At 46.2% G+C, this 15,769-nt stretch overlaps 1 protein-coding gene across 3 annotated transcripts in view; it reads left to right on the top strand.

Moving 5' to 3' along the window:
• Positions 1-14,971, top strand: part of LOC144110655 (E3 ubiquitin-protein ligase RNF170-like) — a 44,801-nt gene extending 29,830 nt beyond the window's left edge. For all 3 annotated transcript variants that reach the window (XM_077643707.1, XM_077643706.1, XM_077643708.1), the window contains exon 5: positions 13,796-14,971. In XM_077643707.1, the coding sequence (XP_077499833.1) occupies positions 13,796-14,074 (279 nt within the window). In that variant the 3' untranslated portion in view covers positions 14,075-14,971. The remainder of the gene's footprint in view (positions 1-13,795) is intronic.
• The last annotated feature ends 798 nt before the right edge of the window (positions 14,972-15,769 follow it).

Raw genomic sequence — 15,769 nt, 5'->3', positions numbered from 1 at the left:
ACATATGACCTCAGTCTGGCTTGGCCCATCCCAAAACGTCTCCCCCTTGATTTGGAGAAGAGCTGTAATCCTCTGTCTTCATTCAAATTGGGCTTCTTCAGTACCTCATCCCCTTCTGCGTTTTTCTTCCCACTGAACCTGGACACCTCGGCAGCATCACCTGTCTTCTCGGCCATTATCGAACAAGCTGCCCTGGGGGCGTACCGCCGTATGGGACCTCTTTCTTCATATTTCTTCAACGTTTTTACATGGAAAACCTCCTTAGTGCCATCAATCAATACCTCATAAACGTTATCCTTTTTCTTCAGTGTCACAAGGTATGGGCCCTTCCATTGCATCATTAACTTATCATGATCCATGGGTAGCAACACAGGAACCCTGTCGCCCGGATTCAGATTTCTGTGAATGGCTTTCCTTTCATAACATCCCTTGTGGCGTTCACGCGCCTTTTCCAGGCTTTTATGTGCAAGCCTGCATGTTTCCTTCAACCTATCCCGCAACTCAAACACGTATGTGTATGAGGTCTTGAGATCTGATGCAATCTCTTTATTAGCCCACAGCTCCTTGAGTATTGCAAGTGGACTTCTAACGGTTCTCCCATACAACATCTCAAAGGGCGAGAAACCAAGACTCGTTTGTGGTACTTTGCGGTAAGCGAACAAAAGAGTATGTCTCTCCTGGCACATTTTCTTGATCATATTTTTGAGGGTGCCTTTGAACCGCTCTACAAGCCCATTACACATGGGATGGTAAGGCATCGTCAGTAACTGTCTGACAAAAGGCCGTTAACCTCCTTCATTAGTTCCAATGTGAAGTTCGAGCCCCGGTCACTCAAAATTTCCCTCGGGAACCCATAACGCGAAAACATTTCCACGAGACCCTCCGCCACTTTGATGCTGTCAATAGTTCTCAGTAGAATAGCGTCAGGATAACGAGTGGCCACATCAACTAGAGTAAGCACATATCTATTGCCTTTGGCGGATACTGGAGAGATTGGTCCCACAATGTCAATAGCCACTCGCTGAAATGGTAGGTCGATGGCTGGCATCTTTCCCAGAGGTACGGGACCAACTCTTCCCTTCGTAACTGTGTGCTGGCACACGTCACATGAGCGAACAAAGCGCTTAATGTCACTCTGAACACCCGGCCGAAAGAACTCCTCGGTGATCCTAGACACCATTTTTTGAACACCCTGGTGTCCGGCCATAATGGCGTCGTGTCCCAAGCGCAACACGGTCTCTCGCATATCTCTCGGTAACACCAGCTGTTGGACGCGCCTTCCGGAACTAAATATGCATTCCCTGTGCAGAAGACCATTTACCAATTGATATTCGAATGACGAAAGACACTTCTTTCTTTTCACTTTTTCCCCGACTCTTTCGAAGCAGGCCTTCAAGCTCTGGTCTTCTTTTTGCCTAATTGCAATTTCACCCAGTGTTACGCTCAGGCACATCGTAACAGGCGTGGAGAGCGGACGCTGCGTTGCTCGGGCTGTCGCTTGAGCTCTTGTCTCTACTGCCGAGGAGAAACTGACTGCATTCGTCTGAGCTGTCACAGGCTTTTCCTCCTTTGAATGTTCTTCAACGTCGAGCATCCTCCACTCGGGATCGGGGTCTTCGACACTTCTTGCACCTGTAATGTTTCCCAGGATGAGATCGTAGATGGGCTGGTCTACGCATTTTGCCACTACCTGCTCAATATAATATGGCGTGGACATTAGAATTCTTGCTTCAGGAAGGTACCTCACTGTGCTATCTACAAGAGTGACGACCGACGCTTCCCCTGTAGGATCCTTGTCCTTCACCAGGCTTCTCCGAACCACGACTGTGTTGGCTCCGCTGTCTCTAAGCACCAATATAGGACGGTCCCCTATTTGCCCAACCACCACTGGCATTGCTGCTTTCGACTTGGGTGTTCCACTCACTGCCTCATTTTCCAGCGGCATTTGCTCTCCTTTCAGCTGTGGAACTTCGGGTGGCGTGACAAGTTCTACCCTAGTGTCGACAACGCAAGCAGCTCGGTCCTGAGTTCTGTATCGGCACTCATCAAGAGTATGACCCCTCCTCTTACAACCTTGACACACAACCTGTGTTTTTTGGGCAGCACTACTAGTCCAACAGTCAGCTGCACGGTGTTCTGGAAAAGCAGCACTGAACAGACGAGGACAGAGACGAGGCGACAAGAACGGGCGCTGAGAAAACCTTGCCGCAGAGAAAACACCTTACTGGCGCCTTAGATGCACTGCCATATGCTCTTAATTTTGCCGCATCTGTCTCTAGGGTCTTTTGGGGTTCCTCCTTTGCCTTACTCAAATTTCTTAACCCTTGAGCCTCGAGGAATTGGCCTGCAGTGTCGGTGAACTCTTCCAATGAACACAACTTTCTTTCCTTCAGGAATAGCGCCAGCTTTGAGCTGCAACACGCTAAAAATTGCTCTGTGACCAGCTTGTCACGCACACCTTCAAAACTCTTTTCTGTGTTTGACATATCAAGCCGCCTATCAAAATATAGTTGGATAGCCTGCAGGAAAACTGCTTCGCGTTTTCCGAATCCTCAGGTTTCGCGGTTCGAAATCTCTCACGAAAACCCTCTGCCATAAGCCTGAATCTTTGGAGGAGTGCCTTTTTGACTTTCTCGTAGTCCATGGAATCAGCAGCGGGCATCCTTCCAAACACATGCAGCGCCTCTCCGACTAAACACATGCTCAATGCCGTGGCCCATTCACTGCGCTCCAGGCCTTGCCCCAAAGCTATCCGCTCGAATCGTTGCAGATATGCGTCCAGATTATCTCTCTTGTCATTGAAAGGAGCCATTAGCTTCCTTGGACAAACCCTGGCCGGTCTAGGAGATTCTGTACCCGCTAAGGAACGCTGATCATTGTCCGAGATCTCCTCGTATCCTCCCGCGACATGCGCCTGTTTCCACAAAATAAACTCCTTCTCCCGTTATATTCTTCTTTTCTCCTGTTCTTCTGCCTCGCGAGCTCTTCTTTCTGCCTCGCGAGCTCTTTTCTTTTCTCGCTCTTCCGCCTCGCGAGCTCTTTTCTCTTCTCGCTCTTCCGCCTTGGGAGCTCTCCTCTCTGCCTCGCGAGCTCTTTTCCCCTGGCGCTCTTCTGCTTCATGAGCGTCTGCGCGTGCTTGCGCCCTTTCCTCTCTCTGCCTTTTTGCCTCTTCTTTCTCCTCGTCACAGAGACGCATCGCCTCTTCCTTGCTTAACCCTGGCTTGAGCGCCAGCTCTAAGGTTTTTGCCTAGTCCATACTTTCTGCCGTCGAGAGATCGGAAAAATCCGAGACAAAGCAATAAAGAAAAAGGAAATGTGTCCTGGCAGGCTTGCCACTTATCTTTGTCACGGATCTCTCCGGAGAACACTCGGACCGAAAGAATGGACTAGGCGACGGGTGTACCCACACATACGCACATTTAATACACCCTACGTGGCCCACACACTAGAACACAAAACTAGCAAAACTAACACAAAGCACAAAGACTATAAATACACACGACCCGGGCACACTGCTACTAGCATCTACTATTAGTGTTCTACTATTAGCGGTCGGCGTTCGTGCTCACGGTTGGTTCGGTGTGGCTGCCGCGTTGTATGGATCCAGTAGGCGGCGTCGAGGCGGCGTTCGCTGTGCTTGGGCGTCGCTGGCGACGTTCGACGCGCTTGGACTGGCGTCGCTGGCTGCGTCGTACAAGCTCCCAGTCCAAGCGCCCGTGGAGGTGATGCCGGTGTTGTTGACTTTGGGGGCATCACCCGGATGGGTGGCAACAGCGCTGGAGATACCCCTGGCCGTAGCAGGTGGTAGCGTCCTCTGTTGACTCCCCGGAACGGGCTCAGGCACGGCAGGAAGTCCAGGATGCGATGTCGTAGAACGCGAGCTCACCGTAGCAGTAGCCGGCGTCGCTCTCTTCCAGCCAAAGTGTCCCTGACCCGCCGGAGCCTCCGCTTCTCTGCTGTTCCCCCTGTGCCTCGCTCTCACACACCCTTTTATAGCCTCGGTGTTAGTCCACGTAAGCCTTGTCGTCGTCTTCTTCTCTTCTCCACCAATCATCTCTCTCTACCTCACCGAATGCTTCTCCACCAATCAACTCTCTCCACCTCAACGAATGCTTCTTCTTCCTCTTCTTTATTCTTCGGTTAATTCGCTTGGTCTTCTTCACACCTTTTTCCTTTAAAATTTAATTTAGGCTCCTTAATATATGTGACAACGTAAGAAATGTCCACGAAAGCAACCCGGATTGCTTGTGCATGAAACCAGCATCTGGTAAAACAGATTCAACGTCGAGGTGGGAAGTGCTGCCGACTGCCGTGTCCTTAGTTCCATGCAGCGGCGCAGCTTGCAGCTCCGTCAAAACAAAACCAGGGCCGTGTCTTGGCCTTTACTGTCTTGGCCTTTACTCTTGCTACGCTGCCAACAAGGTGCAAAACATTGGGGCAAAATGAGTGAGAAATAGCTTTTTTTTTACTCAGTTATTTCCAGAAAACCAGAAAACTACGTTAAATCGGGTTTGATGGTCGTTTGTTTCGTTATTTTGAGTTATTGAGGACAGTGTGCACCACCTACAGAGGTGCCACTGAAAGCCATCTAGCGCAAGCCATTGGCACTATAGGCAGGCTGTTCTTTGTGGCTTCCCACTGCAACTGCAGGCATGGCTAGCATGGATTATTAATACGATAGCATTTAGGTTGTTGCCTCACAAAATATTTACTGCTTCTCTATCACGAAATTCCCTGATTGGTTGAGAGGGTCTTGACATCATGAACACTACGTGACTACCAGTGGATCAATTGTAGGGCATCGCCAGAGTTGAAAATTTGAGATCCCCCAAAATTTTCAATGGTGCTAAGGGTTGTTGCTCCACCACTATTCACTTCTGCAGTGAGGGAAAGCCTGTCGCCTGCCATTCGAGTGGGCATAGCTTGGCGCTTGGCAGTTCGATTACCTGTGCTTTGACAAACTGCGTTCGATATATAAAGTAAGAAATGCATATTTTTATCCAAAATGTTGAGGAGCACTTTGATATTTATTTATTTATTTATTTATTTATTTATTTATTTATTTATAATATACTGTTGGCCTCACTTTGAGGCTGTAACAGGATCGGGTTCACATGCATATCAAAAAGTGCAAAACAAATTAAGAAAGGAACAGCAGAGAAGGAACTTTTTCACTTTACACAAAGGTACATGTAAATCACACATGGTGACAGTGTTGATAATAGTTTTCAAGATGGTTTGTTAGCTGCGGTACAAATGCTTCAGGGCACATCTTGTTGACAATTTCAGGAGGCAACATATTCGACTCGTGAATCACATGTGGGAAAAATGAAAATTTGAATGCATCGCTATGGTATCTATATTCGGATAGATGTTCATGTTTTGTTCTTGTGACACGCCTGTTAGGCTCAAGCAGATATCTAGTCTTATCAAGTTTTGTTCTATCATTCAAAAGGAGGAACAGAAACTTAAGCCTCAACAGTCTGGCTCGTGTGTGGATTGCAGAGAGGCCGGCTTTTTGCAGAAGCAGTGTGGGGGATTCATGATGAATGTATTTGTTGAAAATAAATCGGACAGCTTTTCGCTGAACACTTTCTAATCTATCAGTACAGTAGAACCCCGCTGTTACGTTCCTCACTGCTGCGTTTTCCCGGCTGCTGCGTCGTTTTCATCCGGTCCCGGCATAGCTTCCATAGGATCCAATGTATAAAGAACCCCGCTGTTACGTAGTAGCTGTGAAAACGTTCCCGCATGATACGTCGCAACTTAGCACCCCGAACACGCCTGGGCTGAAGTAGGCAACGCACTCCAACCGCCATTTTGACTTTTGCAGAGTTTTGGCTGGGTTTGGCCGGGCTTGGCTATGGAACTGGCTGCAAGAAGCCGCACGCCAGTTCGAGAGGCCGCCACTAGGTGGCCGTTCGTGAAAAATGCTCTCACTTTTACGGTCGCCGCATGGTTGTTGGACGGGTCGACCCCTCTTCTATCGCGCTGTCATCATTGTGCATTAAGCCCCGTGAACGTCGAAGTTGTACTTAGATGGTGTCGCGCAAGTGGAAGGAGCTTTCCCTTGAGGAAAAGTTGGACGCATTAAACGCAGTCGACAGGCAGCCAGCGCGGAAGAGAGTAGACATTGCCAAGGACCTTGGTCTCCCACCCTCGACGCTTAACAGCATCGTCTCGAAGCGTGCCGAGATAGAGGGGAATGCCGCGCTCTTTGGCCCGAAAGCAAAGCAGGCTCGTGGCAGAAACGGCAAGCCACCATTCTGATCTTTAAAAATTTTAGGTCCTAAGCGCACTCTGTGGAAATAAATTGTCTATAGTTGAAACTGCACTTTTTTCATTCATTTTCGGAGCTTTCCTCACTGTTGCGTTTTCCCGGCTCTTACGTTTTTTTCCCCAGTCCAGTGAAAAACGTATGAACGGGGTTCCACTGTATATTGTTTAGTGTATGGCAGCCAGGTAATAATACTGTATTCTATCACAGAACGAACAAGTGAAATGTATGCCAAAAGTTTTGTTTCCGGTGAAGCAAGTCGAAGGGAACGTCTTATCATGTAAATAGCAGAATGCGCCTTTGTGGTAATGTGTGTCACATGCTCATTCCATCGTAGGTCCGAGGCAATAATAACGCCAAGATACTTGAACTGCTCTACCTTTGTGAGCGTCTTCTGTTTGATTTCATAATTGTAATTTAATGGCTGTTTCTTTCTAGTGACTCTCATGCAGACAGTTTTTTTCCAGGTTGAGGGCCATCTGCCAGTTGTCACACCATTTCAATACATACTGCAGTCAGTTGTTTAGGGCTATTTGGTCAGCAGGGCTATTGATTTCTTTGTAGGTGATGCAGTCATCCGCAAACATAACGCACTGTTGTATCGATATTCTTGCTCAAATCATTAATAAAAAGAAGGAAAAGTATTGGTGCAAGCACTGACCCCTGTGGCACGCCAGATAATACTTCTGCCAAGTCCGACTCACTGTTTTTAAATGAGACAAGCTGGTGACGACCATTTAAATAGGCTTTTAACCAATTAGTTATTGTCCCATTACCAAGAAAGTGAACTAGCTTATAGTGAAGTTTAGAATTAGATACCCGGTCGAAGGCTTTTGACAAATTAACGAATATCATATCTGTTTGCCCCCCTTTATTGATTGTCATAGCTAAGTTATAGACCGTTTCTAGTAATTGTGTCGCCGCAGACAAACCTTTTCGGAAGCCATGTTGATTGGGAATAATTAATTTGTGGTCTTCAACAAACATTGTAATGTGTTTCAAAATTAAATGTTCCAGGATTTTACAGGCCGTAGATGTAAGAGAAATAGGACAGTAGTTGGAAACATTGACTGGGTCTCCTGATTTATGTATCGGAATTGCCTTAGCTATTTTCCACAGTTCTGGTAGTTATGCAGTTTCTATTGATCTCTTATATAAATGTAGCAGGTATTTGGAAATCCATTCAGTGTAACCTTTCAGGAATGCATTCGGTATGTTGTCTGGACCTATCGATTCCTTCGTATCAGTACTGAGAAGTAAGGCAAATATTCCTTCTTCAGTTACTGTTATTTCCTCGAGTGTATCGTTGTTGCCATTAATCTGGGGTTCTAGCACATGGATGGTGCCGTCATCAAGTATAAACACAGATTTAAAGTTTGTTAAAGGAAGTAGCTGTAATTAGTTTTCCGTTCGGATGGGGTTTACTTTTTTTAGTCTGTGAGGTCATGTATCGCCAGAGTTTATGAGGAGCGGTCTTGATAAAATCAATTAATGTGACATTCATATATTCCTGCTTGGCTGCTTTCACAGCTTGTTTGAGTGCCTGTGAATGGCTGTGGATTTTCACAGCGTAACTTGGCAATTGAAGTCTAGGTTACAGCTTTCTTAATTGAGTAATTTTGCGCTTAAGATGTATAATCCCTCTTGTTAGCCATGGGTTTGTACGATGCACTGGCTTGGTTTTCTGTGTTGGATAAGCAATCTTGCACAATAGTTACGAAGGATAGCCATGACTGGTTGACAGACACTGTGGGAACTTGAGAACCAGAAAAAAAATTTGTGCATGACAGTTACAAATGGTCAAGAATGCTGGTATCATCCGCTTTGGACCAGTCAAAAATCTATGCTTTCTGTCTTTGAACGGTACTCGGTGTTCTTAACGGGAGGACACATAATGTAGCCTTGTGATCTGAAAGACCATCTACTACTTCACATGAATAATTTGTAAACTGAACTATGTCACTAATAAACGCAAGATCAAGAGTACTAGTAATTGTTTTCGTAACGCGCGTTGGGTCGCGGATTACTTGAATGAGACCAGAGTTAAAAGATCCAGAGTAAAAAGAGTTATCAAGCAGTGCTTTTGCGCTAAGTATGTCTGTGTTACCATTGTGGACGGTATCACAAATGATGCAAGGGATGTTAAAATCGCCTGCAAGAACAACTTTTTTTTTTTTGACTCGCTTTTAAGTGGTGTTCCATGTAATCTGGCATCAGACACAACGTTTTGTCGGTATCGTCAGGTGGCTGGTACATTGTGCCTAAGTGAAGTAAGCATTGACCCATGGTGATTTTGCACCAAAGTGCTTCAACGTCATCGATAGCTGGCATGGCCGCTGCGTGTATGCTGTCTTTGATCAAGATTGCCGATCTGCCGCCATGTGTACCTCGGTCTTTACGCATTACAGTAAAGCCAGGGGGAAAAATATCCGCATCTGATATGCTGGGAGACAACCAGGTTTCAGTTATGGTGATAACGTCAGGGTTATGTTTGATTATAAGGGCTTCAAGTTCAGTTGTTTTATTCACAATGCTTCTGGCATTTATGTTGGCTATTGTTAAAAAGTAGAGCGTGTCGTGTTTGCTCAGTTTTTTTTTTGCTTCGTGTTACTCGTTTCTTTCCTACAGCTACTTTGGTTTCCTTATCATCGTCCCAGGTATAGAGCACACCGTTAACTTTAATCTTGTCAAAGACCAACGAAACTTTGTCACCTTTATCCTTGTTTGGGTTACAGCTGTCCCAAAGCTTTTTTCGGATGTTACGAAGTCGTGGTGAGAAGTCTTTGCTTACTGATATTTCGGAGTCCTTCAATTTATGGCAGTTTAGAAAGACTTTTGCTTTGTCTCGAAAATCATATAACTTTAGAATGACAGGTCGGGTTTTGTTGGCGTTTGCTGCGCCTAGGCGATGAATCCTTTCAACTCCCGAGATAGTTACACCAAGGGTGGTACATATAGGCAGGTGATATCGATGCCGTTGTGCTTCCTGGCGCGCTTCCAGGTGGCGCGCAGCTGAGGAATTCTAGCTGGCCGAGCATTCTGTCGCAGGTAGCCTCGTTCCGCGGATCGTTGCAGCGCCAATAGCCAATAATTAATGATATCTGTGTTTGTTATAAACAGGTTTGACTGTAAATTTCTTGAAAATGCTCCGCAATGCTTTAGTTTTACAAGAAACCATTCCAGTAGACGTTTAGGATGATTTAGGACTAGTCTGAAGACATCCACAGCTTTCGTGAACAGCTTCGGGCTATTACAAAACATTAATCCAAGGTCGGTACCCGATATCTAGCGGGTCTAGAGTCGATTCTTTTTTGTGCAGGTGGAAGTAAATCTTGGCATATAATGTCGAGAGACTACAGAAACCGGACATATCATTCATAACATCAGTGCAATCCCTAAACCGGCTGAATGAGCGAAAGAACAAAAAAGAAGCGAAAAACAAAGCCTATGGGCGGACAGGTGTCCACGTTTCATATTTAGGTTGCGCAGTTTCTTCGTCAGAGTCAAACTCCGACAACGTAATATCATTAACAGAGTCACTGATGCTTGAAGCACTGAAAAAACTTGCTACAGATGCAACAGATTAGCACGAAGCAGGATTTTGTGAGCGCGAGCCATCTCTGCGGCTGACGCCATCTCACGAGCGTTTTACACCGGAACCTTCAAAGCTGTTTCAAAAATCAGCGCCTTGAGAGAAAAATACCAACTAAGCTAGAAAGTAAAGTTTGAGTGTATAAACTACAAACTGACAGCACAAAATCCTCAACGGCCCCGGCAGCGCTGAAATCGTGTTTCGAATCCATCGGTCACCGGTGATCGATGCATAGTGGCGTGGAAACGAAAGAGTCAAGGGTAACACACTGTGTTCCAAGAAGAGGCAAGCGTAACAGCAGGGGGCAGCAGAAAGTTGGGTTGGCACATGAGATCAAGAAGTTTGTGAGGGTGGGGTGGCTGCAGCTGGCACGGGACAGGGTCAGTTGGAGGCCTTTGTCCTGCAGTGGATGCAGTCTGGGTGATGGTGATGATGATGATGAGGCTACACGGTTACTGCTAAGGTCATTGTTGGCTGAGGCCTAGAGATGCATGCAGCTACAGTCAAGCCTGGATATATCAAATTGTTTATAGCAAACACTGAAAAAACACTAAAAACATTTCCATATCAAACTCTCGCTCAACAGCACATCTGATATATCCAATGGTGTGCCACTCCTATGCAAGTGGCCTTTCTCCTAACAGTGTTGCTGCAGTCACTTTTCACGCATGGAGCCGCGTCAGCTGCATGGGCTTGGGCACCTGCTGGTAGCACTAGTTACGTGAAGATGCTGTGAAAACATGTGATGGAGGCAGTTAGGAAGTGGCGCTCCATCTGGCATACCCATTTTTCAAGTGACGCTGATGCCCAGTACACTGCTTGTCATGCAGTGCCGAAGGCTACCGGGGGCTCCCATCTGGCCTTCTTCTGTAGTGAAGGCATTACAGAAAGCAATTTTTCGTGAATTTTATTGAGATATGCTGGTGGTATTCTGCTTACAGGATTAGACCTCTGATCCTAGCCTGTGTCTAGTTTGAGTTGGATATATCCAGGATTAGCTGTAGTGGACAGTGGAATGGTGGACTTGGTAATGGAGAGCAACGCACTAGAAACACAGTGACATGAACAACAGGTAGACAAGTGCATCAAAGCACGCACACAAACATAATGACAACAGATATGAGATGCGAAAATTCCCCTTCATCACCCTACCCAGTTCAGATCATCTTTATTGGGAATGGGGCAGGGGTGCGAAGACATGTATGTCATGTAGGCAGCATGATGCTGCATGATAGCAGCCTATCTAGGGACGATGTAACCCCATGCAGACATGAAAATGGGGTTCAAACGATTCCCACGAATAAACATGAACAGGCTGCAGTAAACACTTTTTCTGCTGCGAAATTCATTTCTAGGTCTTATGCAAATTTCACATTTATCTTTAAGAAGTATAGCCACCACATTTTTGCTTGCGTGTTTTCTTATTTCAAACGATGCGCTACGCATTGGTATACATGGGGCACCCTGCGTTTTCGCTTATGGCCACTAAATAATTTGTAATTGAATTTCTTTATAGTGTTTTGGTTCCTCTTTCATCAGCCGGACGATGTCTGTAACATGTAGTTGTAACATGATGATCCCTGTATTCTAATGTCTAATGCATCATTTGAGAGAAGAAAACATAATAAAATTAGCTGTATATAGACCTTTAAACTTGTGCTGGACATGCATTCTTTAAGCGAAGCTGGAAAATGTGGTGCTTCTCAAGAGGCCTGGTCATGCGAATTTACCAAATGTGCTCCTGGGAGGTCTGTCTGTCTGAAAACCTATATCCACATTGCAGATCTTCCACGGTGATTGCGTGCTGCAGTTTGTCATCACAAAACATCTCATGACTTGTGTTGGTCACTCAAAAAGCTTCAGTGATGTCAGCATGCATAACTGTATAGTGCACATTGTCAGATACGAAAATTCACTCAAGAGCAGACTTGAGCTTGAAATGCTTTCCAGTACTGATGTAGCACATTCTAGAGACTACACCTGGTTGCATGGTCTCATCTCGGTCAAACACAACCACCCTTCCGCAGCATTGATTGGCTGGCAGAGTGCAATGTCCAGTGCCGCAGTTGCCCACAGGCGCGTGGATTGCACAACACGTGCTGCACTCTCGCTTCGCTCACATCACGAGGACTGCGTGCACCTCTCAGGCTGCAGCGCAGAGTGTAGGCTCCGTGCCGTGTGCTGGCTTCTCGTGCCACATGACTAGGAAGACGCTGTTGCTGATGCATGGGCCACTCTAGCGGCAAAGCAGCACATGGGCACCAGGGGTTCGCCTCCATATCTCTCCCTCCGGTCTGGCACCAAGGTCATCCACGACGCACCTACAATGGGAGCTAAAAGCATATCATGCTTAATATTATTAGTTTATTTATTTACAATATCTACAGCACCTGGACAGGCATTATTGTAGGGGGAGGGATATGCATAAAAATGGGAATCGTGCGTGCGTACTGATGAACTGCAAAGCTTGATCAATGAGCTAGACAGGCAGAGCAGAACTGTGGTTCTAAAAGTTATTATATATGAAACCAAAGTAATGTTCACCAGTCTAGCAAGGGAACAGCAGTTCAGAATTGGCAGTGAGGGGCTGGAAGTGATAGAGGAACACGTGTACTTAGGGGAGGTAGTGACCGCTGATCCGGATCACGAGAGGGAAATAACTATACGTGTAAGAATGGGGTGGAGTGCATATGGCAGGTTGTCTCGGATTATGAATGGCAGTTTACCAATATCACTCAAGAGGAAAGTATACAACAGCTATATCTCACCTACGGGGCAGAAACGTGGAGGCTAACTAAAAGGGTTCAGCTTAAGCTAAGGACAATGCAGCGAGCTGTGGAAAGAAAAATTATAGGTGTAACGTTAAGGGACCGTAAGTGGGCAGAGTGGGGGAGGGAACAAACGGGGCTCAGTGACATCCGAATTAAAATCAAGAGGAAGAAATGTGTTTGGGCAGGGCATGTAATGTGAAGGCAAGGTAACCGATTGTCTGTGAGGGTAACGACTGGATTCCAAGGGAAAGGAAGCGTAGCTGGTGGTGGCAGAAAGTTAGGTGGCCGGATGAGATTAAGAAGTTTGCGGGTATATGGTGGCCGCAGCTGGCACAAAGCAGGGTTAATTGGAGAGATATGGGAGAGGTCTTTCTTTGTCCTGCAGTGGGTGCAGTCTGGCTGATGATGTTAATGACATACATAAACACTATGCTTGCAGACACCATATACACTGAGAGGTTAACAACACACCAGAACAATAGCTCAAGAAAAAAGGAGACTTGCCATTTCAAATATTTAGTATGCAAGCTCAGCAGGCCATCAGAGCACACATCAAAACTAATGTGCCAGAAAAGACCAAGCTGCACCAAGCGCCTTAGTGACAGAACAATGCACCCATCAGAGATTGGACATTAAACGCTGTAGGTGAGTAGAAAAAGATGGGAGAGGAGCGGTGACAGTGTTTTCTGGTAAATCATTCCAGTCATGGATTGTTTTTGGGAAGAAAATGTATTTAAATATATTCACCCCACACCTGTGTTCCCAGGTTTTCATTGAGTGACCCATTCAAGGAGACACGTAAGTCGGAAGTCGGTGGCTTGACGTAAATGCCCGTATCCACGCCTATTCTGCCCTGAAATGTGTTATAGAAAAGACAAAGTCCTTAGATATGTCCTCCTATTTTTCAGTTAGTAGCCAACTCAGCTCATTTTACATCATTGCAAAGCAGTCACTAGATACAAAATGGGCTGCACGTTTCCGGACATGCTCAAGCTCGTTTTTGTTTTGCCTGCATTCCACTTTTGAAGCTGGGCATCATCCCTTTTTCTTGCATCCCAATATTTTGAAACTGATGATGGTTCCTTTGCCTGCATCCCACTTTTCAAAGCTGAGCGTCGTGCCATTGCCTGCACCCCACATTTTGTCCCTCCACAGTGGCTGGACCACCTGCGCGACCTGCCGACCCTGCTGCGGCATGCGGGCTCCGAGTTCTTCTCAGTGGGGGGCATCATGTACATGTTTCGGCTGCGCATCGTCCTCTGCTTCGTGGCAGCCATCATGTACCTTGTCTCGCCACTGGACATGATCCCGGAGGCCATTTTCGGCATCCTTGGCCTACTCGATGACCTGTTCGTCGTGCTGCTGCTTGCCATCTACGTGACCATCATTTACCGGCGCTTCCTGGCCGCCCGCTGGCAAGAGGACACCACCTGACGGCGGCACCTCGCGTGCCTCGTTGCCTGTCGCCGCCACACGCGGTGCTGGTGCGGAGAAGCTGTGCGCGAGTTTGCTGTGATGCGTCACGTGTTACGCCTGCGGACCATTTCTGGGCGTGGCTGGCGAGTCTTCCTGTATTGACGATCGATGGAGACAGGACTCTTATGGGCCTTTGCTGTTTGACGCCTGTGTGGTAAGCAAGGCCCCTGCCCCCACTGAAAGCTGTATTTGCATGGGGGGACCCTTTTTGTATCCACTGAGTGTGGCATGCTGAGGGACCTCTTTTTTAGATTGTGAGAACGAGAGGATTTTATTTTAACGAGCAGGACATTATAAGAACTGCTGCATGACTGCCGTAACTGTGCATTTGGTCAGTTTCAGGGACTTGGCGTCATTCTTTGCCAAGTAATTGTCTGCGACTACAGCACATGTTCTTTTAAGTCACAAATGCTTGAAATTGTGCTGTGCTGTGTGCTCTTTGGCAATCCCTTTTTCGATAGTTTACCAGGCACCCACTGTTTTGTGGGTGGCGTTGGAGCACCGGTGGTTGAGGGGCGCTGGCTTACTGCCACATACTAGGCTGCGATCTCGTTAACGAGCTAGTGCTGATGAAAATGGCTAAGCTACTGAAGAAGTGAGTTCTCATATCATTTTTCCTAGTACCGTGTCATGGGTCTCACTGTGTGATAATGGGCACTTCTAACGTTGGTATTCAAGCACTGCTAGCAGGTTATACAGATATTCAAGGCACGCAGCATAAAGGAAAGGGCTGTAGAGTCCTAAAGTTCCACGCTATTGTTCTATTCAACGAGTGGTCTCTCAAGGAGATAACTGTAAGAGAGCAGTGCTACACCATTTGTTTGTTTTGAAATAAACTATTTGTTAAAGAAAGAATGCACTGTTCATTCATTTGAGTATTGGTTGATCATCTGGGCAAACTGCAGAGCAGTGGACACACGTACACGCGACAGCTACAGCTTTGATCCAGCTCTGATCGCGTGTTAGGGTAGCGGAGTGGATACCAAGGAACTGAGAGCATATTTACTTCTTGGTTTTGCGCAGTGAAATTTGGCATACCTATTGAGAAGTCCACTAAATTCAAGTGCAACAAAGACAGCACACAGGTCCCATCGTTCTCCTTTCTGTCTTTGTTGCGCTTGATGTCTTCCCTTCTTTGGCCATGTGCTCTTTCTTGCTCTGGAAAACTACAAATGTAAATTTAATATGCTTCAGTGCTATACCAAACCTGCCTGGCATGACAACAAAGCACAGGAGGAGCCTGCAATTACACTTAAGCTTTACACAAAGTTTACAGAAAGTTATATCTACGCTTGCATAATGCATTCATTATTGTCATGTCATGAAAAAATGAAAACATAATTCAGAATTATAGGAACATCACTGCATAGAGAATATACAGTAAAACCTCGTTGATATGTTTTCAAGAAACTGCGGGAAAAGATGTATTATCCAAACTGCCTAATTTTGAGAAATATAACTGTTGAGTGAGGTACAAAGACAGTTATCAACAATCTCACTTCATAAAAATCAAGATTAGCAATTCTTGGCACAAGGTCTCAACAGAGCCTTTTCTAGTGCTCGCAGAATTCAATTCGCATTTGCAGTGTTTTAAGTGCGGAAGGAGCTTCGCAACGCATCCAGTCCATGACGAAAGTAATGAAAATATCTTCC

Source organism: Amblyomma americanum, chromosome 11 (genome assembly GCF_052857255.1).
Source record: "Amblyomma americanum isolate KBUSLIRL-KWMA chromosome 11, ASM5285725v1, whole genome shotgun sequence".
In the NCBI taxonomy this organism is placed as follows: domain Eukaryota; kingdom Metazoa; phylum Arthropoda; class Arachnida; order Ixodida; family Ixodidae; genus Amblyomma; species Amblyomma americanum.
The sequence above is the reverse complement of the archived record's forward strand: the minus strand, read 5'-3'. Positions and strand labels throughout refer to the sequence as shown.